The sequence below is a fragment of the Mustela lutreola genome, chromosome 4, assembly GCF_030435805.1.
Source record: "Mustela lutreola isolate mMusLut2 chromosome 4, mMusLut2.pri, whole genome shotgun sequence".
Taxonomy (NCBI): domain Eukaryota; kingdom Metazoa; phylum Chordata; class Mammalia; order Carnivora; family Mustelidae; genus Mustela; species Mustela lutreola.
Genome location: NC_081293.1, coordinates 73,855,020 through 73,875,257, shown reverse-complemented (window position 1 = coordinate 73,875,257; position 20,238 = coordinate 73,855,020). Strand labels below are relative to the sequence as shown.

Genomic DNA, 20,238 nt, shown 5'->3' with positions numbered 1-20,238 from the left:
CACAGCTTAGCAAAAACAGTCAGGGACTTGTTAAATCTAATTACTTCTTTTGTAGAACAGGCTCTTGGAAGAAAGGATTCAGAAAACAATTTATATTTTGAAAACGTTCACATGTATCTCTCGGAGTAGAGACGCTCGTATGGGGAGCCTGTGTACGCCCAACACCTAGATCCAGAAGCTCTCAATTGGCTGCATTTGCTTCATCTCTTTTTTTTTTTTTTTTTTTTTTGAACTATTTTAAAACAAATGTCAGACAATGTCATTTGATGGTTATGTGCTTTAGCAGGCATCTGAATATTTTGGGCGTTTTATGGATAACTCTGATGCTGTTGGTATAGTCAAACATGGGCGATTCCCAGTTCATAGAATAGCTTGATTGTTTTAAAAATGCCTTTTTAAAAGAAGGGTTTGTATTTGTATAAGTTAGGAGCCAAGATCTTTGTGTTTAGTTGCTATGTCTCTTTAGTCTCTAATTCTAGGGCAGTCCTTTCTCTTCCTTTTCTTCTCCCCATATGTAGCTCACAGAGATCAGATGGATGGTTCTGTGTAATAGTCCACATTCCGGATTTTCCCATTTGATTCTTTGTCGTGTCGATTAGCCTTTTTCTCTGCTCCATTTCCTCTCTAAATAGAAAGTGGGCTCTGGAGACCTCTTGGGCAGGAAGGACTCCCCAGATGAGACAGGATGATTTCTGGAGCTGGGGGAGGCCTTGGAAGCCGTTTCTGCCCCTGGCCCGGTGGCCTAAGCCCAGGGAATCCAGTGGCCTGTCCGGGCTAGTGGCAGAGGGAAAGGGAGCACCAGAGAGGGGTCCCAGAGGCCCGGGGCTCACTGGTCAGGACCAAAGGGAGCCTCCCCGAGAGTCATCCCGGCCCAGTGGCTCCCTTCAGGGTCTTCCCACAGCAGCCTCCCTCTTGAACCATTGCCCAGTGAGGCGGCTTCTCAGCCCGTAAAGATAGGCTGAGTCACAGGAAGAGCAGAGGTCGGAGGCAGGGGCTCACACCCTGGTGGTCCCGCCATCTGGCTCTTGTGTTCGCTGATCAGGGCCTCTGGGCCTTGGTGGGCAGCATGGCGCTGTCCCAGGGAGTCCGAGAGTGAGGGCGGCCACACGTCAGGGGCTCTGTGGGTGCTGAATGGCACGTGGAGGTCAAAGAGAAGCTGCTGTCCTCACCGTGCTCTGTCCCCCACGACCGACCTATCCGGTGACCGTTCGCTTCCAGGCCCGCGTGGCGAGTTGGGCCACACAGACCTTCCCTGTTGAACATGCTCGGTGAACTCGGTCCTGCCTTCTCGTTCGGCCCCGTTGTGGGCGTGCGTCATTCCTCCCCTGAGACCGGGCTCACGGCGTGTGGCCGCAATGGGCGGGAGCCGGCAGGCGGGTCGAGGAACCCTGAAGGTTGCTCCCCTTGCTCATTCTTTGGCTGTCACCGCGTGCTTCACCCGACAGGATGTTGTGGTCGTGGGAACTGAGGAGGGAGGAGAGCGGGGTCCCCCTCTCAGAGGCGCTCCCGCCCCGGAGAGGAGCCACGGAGCAGCAGGCGCACTCACTTCCCACAGGAGTTTCTGGGCCACTTTTGTCCTGTGGCCTGGGGACGCGGGATGGGCCTGCAGCAGGGGCTGCCGGGCTGTGTCACCGGGGTTCGGGCTGTGTCACCGGGGTTCGCCTGTTCGGCTCGTCAGAGCTTCCCTGGGTGGAGCACATGCACAAACCAGAGCGCACCCGCTTGTCATCCCTATCCCGCTGTTTAGGATTCCCTTAAAAAAAAACCTAAGAAAACAAAAAACCGCAGAAGTATTTGAGAATTCTTCAGTGTTCTTAGCTTCCTGCAAGAAAGTTTTTTCTGTTTTAGCAAACTCCACAAGGGGAGAAAAAACAAACCACTCACCCTGGGCCTGGATCCAGATAGCCTGAGGCCGAGGGGGGAAATACTTTGGCTCTTTCCAGCTCTCATCTCTGTAGCTGCAGGAGTTAATCCATGGCTCCGTTTAGAGTGAGGTTCTGTGGTCTCCATGGCGACCGTAGGTTTGCAAACCTTGGAACAGAGGGGGTTTCATCAGAGCAGGACACTGCACAGAGCGACACGGTGTTTTTAGTGCCTTGATCCTCCCTAGCTAGAAAGAGCCCCTGGAGACAAGAGCTGTGTTTGGGCGGCCTCTGGGGTAATGTTCAGCAGGACAGGAAAGCACCGAGTGAGGACAGAAGGGTCTTGTTGCCTCTCCTGCTGTCAGTCGTCCTGTGTCACCCAGACAAGCAGTCAGGGCCTGTCCTGCAGCTGAGCGGTGCTGGTCCCAGCCTCCCGGGCCTCCTCTGGGAACCCTCTGGGGCACCAGCGCCGGCAAGGGGGGACGGCCACACACTCCTGGGAACCATGAGAGCTCCCTGGTGCATTCTCAGGCTTTCTATGTGCAGCGTGAGTGGGGCAAGCCACCCTCCGTGCTCTTGGGGTTGTGATCAACTCCCACCCTTATCAGCATTTTTTTTTTAAGATTTTATTTATTTATTTGACAGACAGATCATAAGTAGGCAGAGAAGCAGACAGAGAGTGGGGGTGGGGGGAAGCAGGCTCCCCACTGAGCGGAGAGCCAGATGTGGGGCTCAATCCCAGTACCCAGAGATCATGACCTGAGCCGAAGATAGAGGCTCTTTCTAGCTAGGGAGGATAAGTGCCCCCTTATCAGCACTTCTGTTGCCGAAACAGCTTCATGCCATCCCATTCAAGTGTGTGGAACCTAAGTGTCTGTGCCTGATTTGACCTCATTTTCTGCTCGCCTCCCCATTTCTTACTGTCAGCGTGACCTGCCTTTTTGTTCTCACCTCTGTTTCTTCCACATAACTTCCTGAACCTTCCCCATCCCAGACCTCTTCTTCACATTCTTCTGTCTCTCTCCACAATTCTCTTCCTTTTTCCAGGGGCAAAAATAAATAGAAATATGCGAAATCATTTTTTCTCTTTCTTAAAAAGATTATTTTTTCCATTTTAAAGAAACTACGGATTTATTATAGATACAGTGAAAAAATATAAAAAGAGGAAAATTTTTACCGTCACTCGTGGCCCTGTTTACTGTTGATGCTTCTGTATATTTGTCCTTTGTATGTATACATTTGTCTTCCGCATTTCTGATCGTGCTATTTGTACAGTTATTCCTGTTTCCTTATAGTTTACACTTGATACATACAGTTTTACCTGATTTTATAAACCTTCAAGTTTCTAAATTTTTTTTTAAAGATTTTATTTATTCATTTGAGAGAGAGACAGAGACGGAGAGAGCTGTAGGGGGGAAGCAGGCTCCCCACTGAGTAGGGAGCCTGATGCGGAGCTCGATCCCAGGACCCTGAGATCATGACCTGAGCAGAAGGCAGAGGCTTAACCCACTGAGCCACCCATGCGGCCCAACTTTCTAAATTTGTTTTGTTTTGTTTTGTTTCCCTGACTCTCAGGCTCCATGCCCAGTGCGGCATCTGATGCAGGGCTCCATCTCCCGACCCTGAGATCATGACCTGAGCTGAAGTCAAGAGTCTGATGCTTAACCATCTGAGCCACCCTGGCACCCCAAATGGTTTTACTGAAGGGCCATCACCAGGGGGACTCACTCTCCCAACGGCAGGGAGATTGTAGATGATGCCCAAGCAGGTTGATTATCTTCTGAGCGAGTATTTCTAGAGAATCTGCCTTATGTGGGTCAATTTTGAGGATCCACAGATTTTGATACCACAGGTGTCCCCCCTCCTGGGCACCCAGATGCCGTGACAGACCCGTGACCCAGCAGATCTCTCTGACTTGCCGAGCCCTGCCCGTGACCGCATGTGGCACCCCCGGAAAGTGGCAGATACCGCTGGGTGTTGGCTGTGCCGAGGGGATGCCCTCTGAGCCAGATCTCAGAGGGACGAGCAGGAGTTTGCCGGGGGGAGTTGAGTAGAGGAGTGGGGAGAACAGGAAGGGTGTGGAGGGGGTCAAGGGAAGGGAGTGACCCCGGTGTGGGATTCTGTGGCAAGTGGCCAGAGCTAAAGCCAGAGAGGCATGTGTGGGCAAACTTGAAAGGGTCTTGTCACCCTTAGTAAGTTGTAGGCTGCAGGAAGCCAGGAGCGATTGGAGGAGGAAAAAGAGGAGGAGGTTGGGGTCACGTGTGTCCCTTAGAAGGGACATTACGGGAAGGACACCAGAGGGAGGATGGAGGACCGCACAGTGATGCCAAATCCTGTGTTCCTGTTCCCTGTCACATGTGATCCCTGTTGCACTGTTGGATTCAGTCTTCCTGAGGGAGCCAGGGTGGGAGAGGGAGATGGCATCGGTTCAGGGATGCTCCTCCACTGGCCTGTTGCTCCCCAGGTACCACGGGTTCTCAAGCAGTGCAGCAAGGAGCTGGGCTGCTTCTCTGTTATGTGTGTGAGGGAGGCAGATGAGGCTACACTGGCATGGGGGTGCGGACAGGGCATAGAGGGCCGTGTCTGGGAGACGTGGGGCAGGGGACAAAGGTTTCCAACATGGCAGCAGCCATCACGTGTGAGGAGGTCATCAGAGTCAGAAAGCGTCCAGTAGGCATTCAGGAGCCTCGGAGATGGTGGTGTGGACATTCTCTGTGAAGCACTACCCGTGTGTCACCCGCAAGTGGGTGGACGGCAGGACCTGCATCCTGAGGGAGGGGCACTGGAGCTGCCTGGACACCACCGGCCCAGGCGTTTGCCCAGAAGCCATATTTCTTCCTGGGCAGGTTCCCACCGGCCAACTTTGAGATGGTTGGAGGATCCTAGTGAGATAATGGCAATAATTGATTATAGTACATTAGTTAAAAAAACCTTTTAAAAATTAAAAGGGCAGCTCCTAGATGGAAAAGAAATAGTAGAAACAGAGAATTACTATTTGCAGTGACTACAGTAGTAATTCCAACAGCAACCAAGAATGGGTGCCGAGGCCACTGGGTCAAAGGTTGGAGGCATCATATTTACGTACATTAAGAAAAACACAAATTAGGGTGCCTGGGTGGCTCAGTGGGTTAAAGCCTATGCCTTCAGCTCAGGTCATTATCTCAGGGTCCTGGGATCAAGCCCTGCATCGAGCTCTAACACACACAAATTGCTGATTAATTATAGAGGGATAGTGGGGAAATCTGGCAGGTGCTCCCCACAGCCAAGTGACCAAACCAGTCGCAGGCAAATGGTATCATCACGATGCTTTTCAATGCGATATGCTAAGGAGGACCCACCATTTCTTGCCAGCCACATCAACTTGGCCTTGAGCTCAAAGAAACAATCCAATGAAACCAAATCAAGGGGCATTCTATAAAGAAACTAGCATGGACTCTTCAAAAATATCAGAGTCTAAAAGCAAAGGCTCCATGTCAAGGAGCCCTGAGATGTGTTCTCTGGCTGGACCCTGGATCAGGGCGTAGATGCTTTGAAGGACGGGCTGAGACCTTCGGGAGCCTGAGTCTGCAGACTGCGGTCCTCTGCTCCTTGTTACATCTTGAGGCCTGTGGCCACGGAAGACCACGTCCTTGCTTTTACATATGGGGTGAAGCATCCTAGTATATCCAGCTTGTCCTCATCTAGTCCAGGAGAGAGGAGAGGGAAAAGAAAGCCAATGTGACAAAATGCTGATAATTGTTGAGTCCAAGTGAAGGGTCTGGGGCCGTTCGTTGTGCAGGCAATGCCCACCTATGGTGGCTCTATGCTTGCGGTGCTGGGAAAGCCATGTGCATTCAGTGGAAGCCGTGCCTCAGCTTGCGTGAAATGCATGTCATTTCTTGGGCTGGCAATCCTTTCTGGTGAGGCTGGAGCTGTGGCGCCTGGGCAGCCACTCTGCTCCTTGCCAGGGGACCATCTTCAGTGTCGTGCGTGAGGCAGTCAGCACTTGGTCATAAACTGGGCTTCGTGTTAGATGGTTTTGCCCAACAGTAGGCTAACATGAGCGTTTTGAGCATGTTTAAAGTCAGCAGGGCTTGGTCGGTGAAGCCTCTGCCTTCAGCTCACGTCACGATCCTGGGGTCCCAGGATCGAGTCCCACGTTGGACTCCCTGCTCAGTGGGGTGTCTGCTTCTCCCTCTCCCCCTCCCTCCTCTTGTTCTCAATCTCTAATTAATTAATTCAAAAAAAAGTTAAACTAAATCTAAAATAAAGTCAGCAAGGCTGAGCCATGAGCTTTACTGGGTTGGTTATGTAATGTATTTTTGACTTAGGTTATTTTCAACTCACTATAGGTTTATTGGGTTTTGACACCATCAAGTTGAGGAAGATCTGTACCCAGTAGATCCAGAAGTTTCCTAACAAAAATCTGAGGGAGCTCTTTTCAATTTTTTAAATTACATTTAAATTTAAAATTTTGTAAATTTTTACTTCATGAACAGGTAGGATGAAAGGATCTCTCAACACTAGAAGCAAAGATAATTTTGTTAAAGAGGTAATCATGCCTTTCTGCAGTGCTGGATTTCTTTAACAGGACAGGTAGGAATTTGGATGAATGGAAATCCATAGCCAACTTTGAGATTTCATGAAGCTTTGAAAAAAATATTAAAGGTTTTACTCGGAGGCTGAGGGGAAGGGAGGCTGGTTGGGGATTAGTGTTTCATGGCTGATAATTGTAGAGACATCCCTCCCCCAAATAACAAAGCCAGCCTAGTAGAAGAGTGGATGGATGCCTTTGATTGTGGAGAGGTTGCAGGGAGCTCCTTCGCGGCTTAATGGAGGGAAAAGCCGTTTTAAAACTTGCATGTATGAGTTCGAAGAGGATGTTTGCGGTGAAATCTCTGTACTTCAGACCAGTCGATGTGAATATGATATTTGTGGGTGAGACAAAATCTTCCCAGGAATGAGGTAGTTCCCACATGGAGGAGGAGTTCAGAAAAGCTTCTCGTGACCCCGGGTGAGAATCCGGGAGGGCCACGTGTTTGGGAAGCACGTCCCAGTTTCCCGTGCTGGCTACCAGGCATGGAGCGCTCCCTGAAGGGCTTGGGGTTGGGTTGCTGCCGTCAGATGGGATAGTGCTTGATGATGTCAGCAGTCACTTTGGGTGGTGAGGGCTGAGGGCGAGGAAGGGGGGCGTGGTTCTTGCCACCCCCTAGGTGGGAGAAATGGGAAGCTAGAATGGGCAGAGCGTTTGTCCAGAGCCCCTGGACGCTCTAGCCTGACCTGTGTCTTGGGTGGGCTGTGCGCTCCTCGCTGCTCCCCGACAGTAGACTTGGAGACACTTGGAGCATGGGGCAGAGCAGAGCAAGCCGAGTTCAAGTCCAGGTGGGAGCACCTTGTTTGAGGAGGTGGGAAATGCATCATTGGTGCAGGAAAGAGTTCCCTGAGAATAACGTCTGTAGGAATGGGGAAGTTTTTTAAAAGGAAAAAAAAAAAAAAAAACACTCAGTGGTTGGGTTGGGCCGAGAGGGGGCAGGGGGGGCGGATCATTACCAAATAGTGGTGTGCACCTACATCTCAGTGATGCCTGTGAAGCGGATGGATTTCGGGAGAATGGCAGTAGCCTGGGGATACCTTCAGCCTCCGTCACTTGGTGAGGCGTTTGCAGCAACAGCGGGCTCTCTGTTGGGACGCAGAGGCAGGCTTGCTGGGGTGAGAGGAAGGATCTGGATCTGATCCCGGGCAACTCACTGCATGAAATGGAGAAAGAGCCTCTCTCTTTATTTGCTTATCTGTAAAATGGACATAACTTCCGCACCAACCACCTGACAGCCTTGGGAGGAGAGGACGAGAGAATTCATGGGAAAACTGTCGTAAAGTTGGAGTCTCTGTACAGGCAAAAGCTGATATGTCTTCTAACTTAAAACCACCCCACCACTCCCTGACAGGCAAGAGTGAGGCAGTCTGAGAGCTGGTGAGAGGCACAGGTGTGAAATGATGTGGCCGCTGTGGTCCCCAGAGCATCTGTCCGGCTCATGAACACACTCCCTGTCCCGTGAGGGCAGCACGCAGTGTGTGCCTTTCCATGGCAGGCTGCCCAGGGCGGGTTGGACGTGGAGTTCCACGGGTCCCTCTGTTCCTCGAGGCTGGGTTCCTTAGCGGGTGCGGACTGCCGTCTGCCTGTTTCCGAGCAGCTCTCTGCGCACAGATAGATTTCTGTGTGGCGGTGAGGTTGTTCTTCAGGAATAAGACAGAAAGTTCCTTGCCTGAGTGATAGCAGGTGGATTCACTGAATGGATGAATGTGTACTTGGGGAGAGAGCTGCCTGGTTGTGACTGTTGAGTGGGGCATGACAGCAGGATGTCACCTCTGTGAAGTCCCAGGCTGCTCCAGGAAGTTACTTCATGTAGATCCAAGTCCTGGTTGGTGCAAGCTGGGGAGATGAAGGTAGCCCAACAGGGTGTGGGTGGGGTACAGTGTTGCAGAGGTTCGCAGATGGTGTCCGGGACCTTGGGTCCCCTTCCCAGCCCCAGCTCTCAGGAGCCAGGGAATAGGACCAGCTGTGCTGACCTCCCAGGGCTGCTGGGGAAGGGGTAGGGAGGGGACATGGAAAGTGCTCCACGGCTCACCTTTAACCCTTCATCACAGTTGTACCAAAGCCACACTGATCTATGCAGCGTGGTTGGATGGGTTTTGGCTCCAGGTTTCCCCTCTGGGGCCAGTAGGAGGTGAAGCTCATTGCGTGTCCCTGCTCTCCACATGCAGTCCGCGGGGCCATCTGCAAACCGAGTTACCGTCAGTGTGCTGTGTTACTCGGCACTGAAGAGAACACTGGGTTTTGTGGGGGGTTTTATGTTTTTGTTTGTTTTTACAAACCAAAGGCTCCCCAATTTCTAACTGTGCTCTAGTGGTCTGTGTTGGTAAGAAGCCTCTCCTGCCTAGGCTTTCTTTCATTGCCTTGTTCTTGCTTAAGCATTTGGCCAGTTTACTTAATTTTTGAGCCATTCATTAGATACTGAAGAAAATGGCTTGATTTTTACCAAAAACTGACCTTTCTCTGTCCCCAGGAGACCATAATTCATGTAGTGGTATAGATCTGAGATCTCCTTTCACAGCTTTGTAGTGTCCACTAAGAAAGTGATCATGTGACTGTCCTATCGAATGTCTCTGCTTTCATAAGTGAACATTCAGAAGCCTTCTCATGGGGAGGGGGGTGTTATAGCCAGACTCGTGGTGGCGCACACTCCACGCTCTTCCCCTGGAATCCAAGTCAAAACCACTAGGCAGAATGTACGGAGCAGTGTTTTGAGGACTCTGAAAGATAGTAGCAGGCAGACTGGGGAAGGAAACTAAAATGAGAAGTGGGAGAGATAAGCCATGAGTTTCCTATTTTTTCCTCCCATATGTCCCGCCTGCACGCCAAGGCCACCTGAACCGCAGAACGGCAGACTTCCAAAACAGTCCGTCTCTTTCCAGCCCAAGGAGCAGGAGTAGAAGTCCCTTGGGGACAGAGACTGGGAGGAATTTTACCATCTTCTCTGCAAACCTGTGAACGTATGGAATGTACATTCTAGACTTTTTAAAAAAACATAGTTGATTATCCCAAATGTCTTGTGCTGTCCTCAATAGGAGAAAATGTTTGTGAAATACACCTACTGACAGGCATTGTAAACTTACTCTTTCATAACTTATTAAGCAGTTACAGGGGCCTGGGTGGCTCAGTCCATTGAGCGTCTGCCTTTGTCTCAGGTCATGATCCCAGGGTCCTAGGATCAAGCCCCGCTCAGCGGGGAGTCTGTTCCTTCCTGTCCCTGTGCCTGCTGCTTCTGCTCATGCGCATTCCCTCACTCTCAAATGAAAAATAAAAGATCTTAAAAAAAAAAAAAAAAAGGCAGTACAGCCTAGTTCGGTGCCTTTGAGTCCCTGTAGTGCAAGCCCAGTGCATCCCCAGAGATTCTGTACATTTCTGTGTATCCCAGAGTTATTTCCTGGGACTCCTGGTGTTTTCAGAATGGGCAGGGCCTGGGCTTGGACTAGCCAGGGGTCAGCTAGTTAATAGCTTTTACTGGGTGGATTATTTCCAGTTTGTTGCTTTTATAAATAGTATCACAGTGTTTGTGCGTAAAGCTTTCTCTCCTGTTTGAGGTCGTATCTTGGAGGCAGACTCCTAGAAGCCGTGCCGTGTATGGGGCTCCCAGGCCGTGCCTTTCAGGTTGCTGGTCGATACGATGATGAGTTTTGCGGGAGACTTCGTCAATCATAATAAAGCTGTGAGTCCCCAGGCTGTGGGTGAGGAGGTTGTGGCTTAGACTGGTCCAGCCCCATCTGCCTGCTCCCGTGAGTCTCTGGCAGCCCCAGCCAGCGTGTCCCCTCCTCTTCATCCACCCATCTGAGGTGGGTGACCCTGTACTGCCCCCGCAGTGGCCGGCTTCTGTGAGCTTCACTAACTTGGCATGGGAACAGTGAGCTCCCATTAGTGTCCATTTGTATTTCTCTTTGTTTGACAGACTTATCTGCCTCCAGCGGCTCATACCCCTTTGTCCACTGATAACTGTGCTTCCCACCTGTCTGATTCTCACTTGATTTATGTGTGTGATGCACAGGGAAAAGATGGTAACTTGTTTCTGCTGCCGTTGTTTTGCAGTTTGTTTTTTAGTTTGCTTTTTTAAACATCATTAAAATTTTTTTAATGATGGCTATAACCACCTGTCTTCTTTTCCTGTTGCCCACTAAGCTTAAAGAGACTGGCCCTCTCACAGAGACTTGACCGACATGAAAGGATAGTTTTAAAAGAAAGCTTAGGAGTTTTAAGGGCACTTGTAAGAAATGCAGCATTAATTTCTGGGTTTTTTTTTTCTTGGTGTTACGTTTTACTTATAACGTCTCCCTCTTCCCTACACGTACAGGTTCCCCTCAAATATTTTCATGCTAAAACGGGAGCGCACATTATGGGGTGATGGTACCTGAAAACAGGATTTCTAGTGTAACAAACAAAGTTTTAGAAGGATAGGCTAAAATAATATAAAATGAAAAGCTGCCTAAGCTTTTTTGACCATCATTCTCCTCTTTAGCCATTGTTGTGACAGAACTGGGCCAAACTTTCAATCTAAACTTTAAAAAAATGTCAGCACGTTTATACATGTATACAATCTAAAATATAAAATGGTTCTGTAGAAGTTGTTAGGAAAAACATTAGCCGCCCCCCCAACCCTGACCCAACTCCAGCCCATGTTCCTAACGCACTTGCAGCTCGTTTAACTGAATCTGGTAGTGGTTACCTTCATATTTTTTCACTCTTACAGGTGCGTGTGTGCGTGTGTGTGTGCGCGTGTAAGTGACGTGGCAGTTCTGTTTGTTTTTCTGGTGGCAATCTTAACTGACCTACGCGGAAGGCCGGGACTGAGGTTCCTCAGGGCCCCAGCCCCAGTTCGGCGCCTTTTCTGCCCTGCCCTGTGCCCCCACGGGCCATCACACTTCTGTCCCCTCTTCCCCATCTAGTTTTCTCTTCTTTTTTTTTCTTTTCTTTTCTCTTTTTTTTTTTTAAATTATTTGGCAGAGATCACAAGCAGGCAGTGAGGCAGGCAGAGAGAGAGAGAGGAGGAAGTGGGCTCCCCGCTGAGCAGAGAGCCTGATGTGGGACTCGATCCCAGGACCCTGAGATGGTGACCTGAGTGGAAGGCAGAGGATTACCCACTGAGCCACCCAGGCGCCCCTAGTTTTCTCTTCCGATTTAGCTCCATACTCAGTCGGTGCTTGCACTATTCGTGTGTAAATGCTCTTTGTTGGCTACTTATGCAGTTCCTGTACTTACTTTTCTGCCCACTTTCTGTTCCTGTAGTGTTACTGATTGTCTTGCTTCTTGTTTTTTTAGTGGTCTGTGTGCACGGTCATTGCCACGTGGGGGCTCTTCATTGAGGACTGTTGGAGGCAAGGGTTGACAACACTCTGTTGGTGTCGCCTCCCCAAGGATGACCCTCCCGTCCTGACCCCTGTGCTGTCCGTGCTCACAGCCCCTCGGCTCTCCCCTCATTGACATTCCAGTGGGTCCTGTCTCTTCTTTTTTCTGCGTTTACTCCTTTGCTTTACCGAGCATATCTTTGTAATTCCCTGAAAACAAGAGTCCGTAGTTGGTAGATACTGTGAAATCTTGTGTGTGCACAAACAACTTTGATTTATCCTTCACTGTAAGGCCAGTTAATAATATGGCTGGGTATAGGATTCTAAGTTGGAAATCATTGTCCCCCAGAATTTGGGGGCATTCTTCCAGAACCTTCTGTTCTCCAGTATTGTTTTGGGAAAAGCCTAACTCCTGGTGCTTGCTTGAAGCTTGTTTTTAACTTCTGGAGGCATTAGGGTCTCCTGCGGTAGGTCTGTTTGCTGCTGTCGAACTGCACGTTCATTGACCTTCTGGATGTGGAAATCCATACCTTCTGTGGGGTGTGTTTGACCTGCCCTCCTAACTCGAAATCCGGATACATGTTGTTAAAGGGAAATTATAATAAAACACATATTTCCCAAAGCCTGGAATACCATCAGTGAGATGCTGGAAAAGATCATGGTCATCAAATTGGGCAACTAACCAGACTTTTAAAAAGTGTGCTGACAAGCATAAAATACAGGCAAGCACACATTTCATTCGACAGAGCAAATAAAAACTGCAGTGAGTCGTTGAAGCCACTGACAACTCCTTTGTGCGGCCCAGACGTGTGCCGGAGACCGGTGGGTTATGTGTGAACTCTTCTCACTCTCACGGAAAGGGAAGAACGTGCAATTCTACCCACGTTACGTGAGAAGACTGAACGCATGTCCACCTCAGTCCCGTGTCTCCATTGGGCCACCGAGTATCGTAAACCGAAGTCTTCTTGCATATGAGGGCTCCAGTCTCCAGCGCTCCCGCTGAGTGAGCGGAACAGTTGTCCCCAAGCCAAGTACCGGACGTTTTCCCAGATGTTTTTGGTAGTATATCCGTCAGTGACTCTCCCTCTGTCAGTGTGATTTTGAAAGTTGAGTTAGTGTCTGCTGAAATGTGCTGTAGAAAGTGCTAGTAGCTTCTAAGGAATGTTCTGAAGCCACTTGCTTCATCCCAAGGCCTGTACCCCTCCTGAGTGCTGTCTGAAGAACAGCGGATGTTGAGCAGCAGACTTCACGGGGGGTCTTGTGTCCATCGGTGTGAGCTCCTGAAGGCAGGAAGCTCCTGGGTGTCTCCTCTGTGCTCAGCACCCACACTGGGCACTTCTGTGACAGCTGAAGCTGCCTCCCCGGGGTTAGCATCAGGTCCCAGAGGCTCAGAGCTCCATATCACACTGACTGTCCCTGCCTCCTGCTTCAGACACCTGTCCCAAGTCTGAGCTGTCCCTGGGGCTTCTGACCCCTCAGCTATACATTGGAGGTTCCTCCAGTTTGATTAATTTGCTAAACGTTGCTCACAGGACTCAGGAGAACATGTTAACTTACCGGATTTCCAGTGTGTTTTAAGAGGATGTGACTTAGGATGCTCTGGGCGAAGTGTATGGGAAGGGGTTCAGAGCTTCTGCACTCTGGATGCACCGCTTCCCCCAGACCCCTATGTCTATGACTATGACTCTTCCAACCTGGAAACTCTCTGAACCGTCATCTTCTGGGTTTTTGTAGAGGCTCATTCTGTAAGCCTGGTGGAGGAGGCCTTTGGCTATGGGTGACCAACTCCGCCTCCAGCTCCTCCCCGCTCCTTGGAGGTCCAGCCCCCTGGTGGTCTGGTCGGCTCTGCTGGCATCCAGCCCCCCTTCTTGGGGGCTTGGAGTCACCCCGTTGATGTGCACGCTGATGTGCAGAAAGGGGCTTGTGGGGAGTAACCGAAGAAAGACACCTTGATGTCAGGAAATTCCCAAGGTTGTGCCAGGAGAACAAAGTCAGAGACCACATCCTGTATTTCTGACTAGAAATAACCGTGTCACAAAGCCTAATTCCTGACGGTAGCCATCATGGTACGCTTCCATGCAGACCAGTAATGAGTCTTGTTTTCTCTTCTCCCACCAGCTTTTTGGAGACTGGGAAGCGCAGCTGCGGAGAATCATGAAGCTCATCGCCGGTGGCGGCCTGTCCATCACCGGCTCGCACAACATGTGTGGGGACTACCTGTACAGCGGGCACACTGTCATGCTCACGCTCACCTACTTATTTATCAAAGAGTGTAAGTCATGACCCCTGCCATCTCCCCTGGTCTCTGTGGAGTCTCCTATGGGAGGCCAGCCCCTCGTGTCCCCCCAGTGGCCCCCAGAGTGACCTGTCTGTGTTTGGAGGGGGTGACTTGTTCCCTCAGGTGTCAGAGTAACATTGGGGGTGCATTCCAGCTGCTGGAAGGAGCAAGAAGGACATCTTCCTGGGACCACAGGCAGCCAGTGTTGGGCTGGGTTGGATGTTCTCAAGGTCCTGGCTCCCTGCTAAGCGCAGGGACGGGAGGGGCATAGTGACGTCCCCCATAGAAGCCGTGGGGTCGGGACACTAACTGAGGCAGGCACTGAATGAGAAATTCCCTTTAAAAAAGTACTTAAAATATTTTATTATGAGACATAGAAAAAATAATACCATGCCCTGCCCACTGCTCAGACTTAATAAACAGCAGCATTTGCCATTTGTTTCGCTTCACCCATTAAAAAGCCAGTAGAAGGTAACTAGGTGATGATGGTCTCTCGTTCCTTCCGCTCCTGTTTTCCTCTGTCGTTTCCATCATGTTTTGGTGCTTGCGTGTCATGGTTTGATGGTTTGTCACATCTGCTTGATGGTATTGTGTCCTCTCTGGTCTTTCTCCACTTGTCTTGGCTGCGGTGATGTAGGTGGGACATGAGGCTCTGGCTCATCCTAATGAACCATGGGCTGTTTATTTTTCTCCTTGTAGAAACTGCAGGTGTTCTCAGTATTTTACTGTTAAAAACTGTCTCTCCATGAGCATTAGGCAGTTTCCATGAAGAGTAGTGAGGAGACCCGAGCTGCCAGACCTCGGAGGAGGGACGCACACATTGCAGTTTGGACGTGTCTTGGGAGTGAGCGTGTGGCACTGTTCAAAGCGTTGGTGTGGTTGGAATTCAGAGCAGTGGTAGTAGTGAGAAGCCACAGATGAACTGATCAGTAGGAAGCAGATAACGGAGCGTACCTTGAACCCCGAGAAGGAGTCTGAACTTTGGTTCTTTCACACACAGTGGCCATGCCGTCCCATTTCTCCCTCAGAGAAGGGGGATCCTCTGCTGGGACGGGTGCAGGGTGGGTGGAGGAGGCCGGGCTGGAGAGCAGGGCTGGAATGGGGTACGGGCTGCTGCCGTAATCCAGGGAAGACGTGGGGTGTCCTGAACCCCTTGGTGTTGGCGTTGGTGAGATGTGGAGGGAATGAAGAAAGGTCAGCGGAGAGCCCACGGGAAACCACTGAAGAGGCAAGGCTTAAGAGCCCAGTTTGGGTCTTTTTTTTTTTTTTAAGATTTTATTTATTCATTAGAGAGAGAGAGCACACAAGCAGGGGGAGCAGCAGGCAGAGGGAGAAGCAGGCTCCCCCTCCCAGCAAGGAACCTGACATGGGGCTGGATCCCAGGACCTGGAATTGTGACCTGAGCTGAAGGCAGATGCTTCTCCAGCTGAGCCACCCAGGTGCCCTAGGCCAGCTTTGGTCTTAAACTGAGATAGGGAAGATAGGGCAGGAGATGTGCTTCAGGGCACTGGGAGAGGGAACGTAGGTGTTCTTCTGCTTACTCTTGGCATGTGACCAATCCTCACAGCTTCTGTTTCGAACCCTCAAGGCGCCATCTTGCCCTTGTGTGTGTGGGGGGGTGAGCTGGCCTTGGAAGTAGGGGCCGGTAGGCCTGGTGTAAGCACTTGGGGGGAGCGCTCCTGCCCCCTGCTGGTTGCACTGCAGTAGAGGCTAAGCCTTATCCTTGAAGGAAACCCAGGGTGCCCTTTTGGGAGACTGGGAAGAAGACCGGAGGGTGGGGGGCAGGTGTCACAATCATGGATTTTGAGTCCTGGTGCTATTATGAGCTCTGTGACCTTGGGGCCCACCTTTGACCTCTCTAATGCTTGGTTCCCTCGACTTGAGAATGAACTACTGGTAGCCACTCTGGCTGAGGGAGAGGAGAGGTGGTAGGAATGAAGATAAGCAGCATATACAGACAGCCCCTGCCTAGCCACTCCCTTTAAAGCTGCAAACCTCCCGTCCCCTTCTCTGCTTCTGATCCTGCTTCTCCTGTTTAGCTTTTTAATTTTTTCTTGGTATTTCACACCTTCTAACATAGCGTATAATTTACTTATTTACTGTAATTAATCTGTATCATCTCTCCTCCCTACTGGGAACGGATCTGCCCACAGGGCAGGTTCTTGGCCTGTTTTGTTCGTTTATCTCCGTAGCTAGAGCATCTCCGTCCCAAGCACATAGAAGATGCTTGGTAAATAGTGGTTAAATGGAGGACTAGTTCGTGGACCCCATAAGAATCCAGTAAATGTGAACTTTCTCCCCCTGGGTCGGGAGGATAAATCACATGCAGATGATGTTTGTGCATAAAACGTCAGACCCTCTTCAGCCCATGCTTCAAGAATACAAGGCTGGAAGGCCTGCGCTTGTAGAGATACTGACGCTTCCACCAGGGGGCTTCCAAATCAGGGTATGGACAGGTGTTTATCTGACCCTGCCCTGCCTTGAAGGCACTTGGACCCAAATCCCCAGGCATCTGGATTTTTTCTTATTCCCATTTGAGAAATGGATATCTCAAAGACCTCCAGGTTAGGGGATGGTCCCAGAGCTTGGAAAGCAGATAAGACAGTTCTGTCAATCCTGACTGCCTAGTCCCCATATAAGGATCTCCGGACCAATGGTACTGATTTTTCTTGAGAGCGTTAATTCCAAATTATTCACAAGTAAAGTGACTTAAATGCCAGTGGATTTTTTTTTTTTTTTTTTTTTTTTTTTTTTGGATAGAGCATGATGTATCTTCCTATTGTCTCTTTTTTTTTTTTTTAAGATTTTTTAAAAAATTTAATTTATTTATTTGACAGACAGAGATCACAAGTAGGCATAGAGGCAGGCAGAGAGAGATAGAGGAGGAAGCAGGCTCCCTGCTGAGCAGAGAACCTGCTGGGCTTGATCCCAGTGCCTGGGATCATGACCTGAGCCAAAGGCAGAGGCTTTAACGCACTGAGCCATCCAGGTGCCCTCTGTCTGTTGTCCTTTTAAACTGTATTTATGATAATACAAAGCAAGCACTAATTACAGTCTGGTCAAATCAGAAAATACGCGGCTGCCATTCTTGCCTTGGTTACAGAGAAGCAAAAGCCCTTAGATTTGCTGCCACATGATGTGTTTCTGGAAGGAGAGGTCCACGTTGCTGAGTAATGGGGTGGGTGCCCTTAGCGGTGCTGGGACAGTGGGGCCACCGTGAATGTCTTGTCTTCGCAGACTCCCCACGACGACTCTGGTGGTACCACTGGATCTGCTGGCTTCTCAGCGTGGTTGGGATCTTCTGCATCCTCTTGGCACACGACCACTACACTGTGGACGTGGTGGTGGCCTACTACATCACCACGAGACTCTTCTGGTGGTACCACACAATGGCCAATCAGCAAGTGAGTGTCCCTTCTCATAGGGTCGCAGCCTCCCTGCCCACCCCCCAGGCCCAGTGGTGCATGTGCCATCTACAGACAAGCGTTGGTCTCTCTCTGAGGGGTCGGTATCTCTGGTGGGGTCATCCTTCCTGATACCGGCCCACTGGAATATAAAAAGTGACCAGGGAAGGTGTGGGTGTAGCACCACAGATATGGCGTCCTTCCAACGCAATGCCCCGTCTTACCACAACCCGGACAAATGTCTCAGCTGTGCCCACCCAGTCTCCATCCCCCCTCCAGCTGAGTACAGAATGTCCATCGCAGGAAAGTCACCGAAACCCTGACTGGCTATGAGATGGCGTGAGGCCCGTGTTGTCCGTGCACTCGCACAATTAGCGTTGTTCTCCTGCTGGGCTGGGGCCCAGTTAGCAGAGTGCACGTGACGATGTGCTTGTGTCACCAGGCACATGGGGCGGCTCTGGGGTCCTTTGCGACCTGAAAAGGGACCTTCCAGACTCCAGGTGGAGGGTGGTTAGGAGCATGCGTGTTCCTCTTGGGGCTGGGGCAGTGGCGTGTGCCCCTGACTTGGGTTTCCTGTCCTTCTCCCAGGTGCTAAAAGAAGCTACCCAGATGAACCTCCTGGCTAGGGTGTGGTGGTACAGGCCATTCCAGTACTTTGAAAAGAATGTCCAAGGAATCGTGCCTCGCTCGTACCATTGGCCCTTCCCTTGGCCGGTCGTCCACCTCGGCAGGCAAGTCAAGTACAGCCGCTTGGTGAGCGACACGTAAGGGCGCCCGACGCGGGCAAGCGAGGAGCTGTCCGAAGTGCTAGAACTGCACAAGAGAAGATGCCATGAACACACCTCCCTGACCCCGTTCTCCTTCAGCAGTTCCCTTGACTTAACCTATTGAGTTACCTGGTCAGCACTGTGATCTTTTTTTCTCTCCAAAGGACCTGCGTTGGACAACAATAAAGAAAATCTAACCTATCATGCACTGTACACATCTTCCTGTTCATAAGTTTGGGATTTCCATAACCTGCGACCACCATGTTCCTTTGTATATGATGCAACAGCATAAATGTAAGCTTTTATATCATCAGTTCTGGTCTTTCCAGGCACATCTGGAAATAAAGCGTATTATTTTCTTGGGAAAACATACTTTTCATATCTCTTGCCCCAAAGATTGGGCTGTAAGCCATTTTCTAGCAAATGTCTCTATGAAGGTTTCTAAGTACCTGAATGGGGTTTGATTCTGAAATCTTTCTACCTGTTGCACCGATATTCAAATAAAAATGACAGACACAGAAAGGTTCGGTAACTTTGGGTTTTGTAAAAATCAGCAGAGAGAGTGTGTCAAAAAGTGCAAAAAAAAAAAAGATTCTGTTATAAAGCGATTTTCTAAGTATTTCCTAACTTTATTTTTCAAAATAATGTTATGAAAACCAAATTTAAAGATTTTTACATGTCGGAGAGAAGAGAGTTAAAATTTAAAAATGCTTCTTGGGAGAGAAATTTGTCTATGTTTATAGTGCCTTTCTTGTCTTGATTGTATGGTCAGTAGGCAATCTTAAATGTTTTTATTTAAAATAAATATTCCATGGAAATATAAATGTATGTATACACTACTAAATTTTGCATTTATAGCTAAATTAAATCAGAAGACTGCTTATGGTTTTTAAATCGCTATGAATTAGAGAATGGGGGAGTCAATTAGAAAGTCAGAGCCTGTTCCCATATTGTGAGCAGGTGGCAATGACACGTATACCACTTAAATTATTTTATCATCTATTTGGTAGTTCAATTTTAACTATACAATGAAAACAGCCATGAATACTTTGTTTTTAAAAAGAGAGTTTTGAAAATGATCACTTACCTAAAACTTGAAAGCTCTAAATTAGTTATCCGTACTCTCTTGACAATTTTGTTGGTGAACAACAAAACAGAGATCTATTTCTTTAAAACATATTTGTGCAGAAACTGCATGTAACTCGAAGTTTTACTCCCAACATGAGTATGTTTGGGGAAGTATTCTCTTCTATACTTGCCAATGTGGAGAACAAAATAGTTTTTTAAGAATGAAGAAGTATATATATCCATTCTGTATTTTACGCGGCAGAATTATCTTCCGTAGGGTTTTTTTGTGAATTCACAAGGTGATATTTGTATTGTAAAACAATAATGGTGAAGGAAATAAAAAAGGCTTTTAAAATTTTGTTTGTTTTAAATATTTGTAAAGTTATTATTCCAGAGAGTACACTGATATCTTAACGGCTTACCTAGATCATAAATTAATCAAAATGCACTTTTTAATAAAACCTGATACTTAAAATAGATGGCTGTTATTTCTCATGTGTTCACATCCTTCCTGGAAGTCGTCGACAGAGTCATTAAAGCAGAGATAAAATGCTGCATTTTGGATCTAGGGTTTATTCTGAGACAGGGCCTGTTGCAATTCTGTTTCTATCCCCTTTAGGTTTCTGAAAGCGTACTCGTGTCTTTGCAAACATACGTAGACAGAATGGAAGGTGAGTTAAATTCAACGTCAAGCTGATGAGGTTTCCTGTGCGGAGCTCTGGACGTGTGGCTCTGTCAGAACGCACGATGGCCTCTGGGGAGGCCTGTTGACCAGAATTCCGGGATGGGTCTTTCGCTGGTACAGCCTTTCCCTGACCTTGACTGTCAAGCAGGTGCGGCGTATCAAAGGGGAAGGAAACTTGAGGAATGAAAATGAAGTATTGGGACATGTTAAAAATTGGATCTTTTCTTCCTGAATCAAGTAGTTAAAAAAAAAATGACGACCACAGGTTTGTATCCTACCTATGTACTAAAGAACTTCATGC

General features: G+C 49.1%; 1 protein-coding gene across 17 annotated transcripts in view; it reads left to right on the top strand.

Moving 5' to 3' along the window:
* SGMS1 (sphingomyelin synthase 1) overlaps positions 1-19,729 on the top strand; it is a 267,103-nt gene extending 247,374 nt beyond the window's left edge. For all 17 annotated transcript variants that reach the window (XM_059170251.1, XM_059170248.1, XM_059170252.1 and 14 more), the window contains 3 exons: positions 13,854-14,007; positions 17,251-17,417; positions 18,006-19,729. In XM_059170251.1, the coding sequence (XP_059026234.1) occupies positions 13,854-14,007; positions 17,251-17,417; positions 18,006-18,185 (501 nt within the window). In that variant the 3' untranslated portion in view covers positions 18,186-19,729. The remainder of the gene's footprint in view (positions 1-13,853; positions 14,008-17,250; positions 17,418-18,005) is intronic.
* The last annotated feature ends 509 nt before the right edge of the window (positions 19,730-20,238 follow it).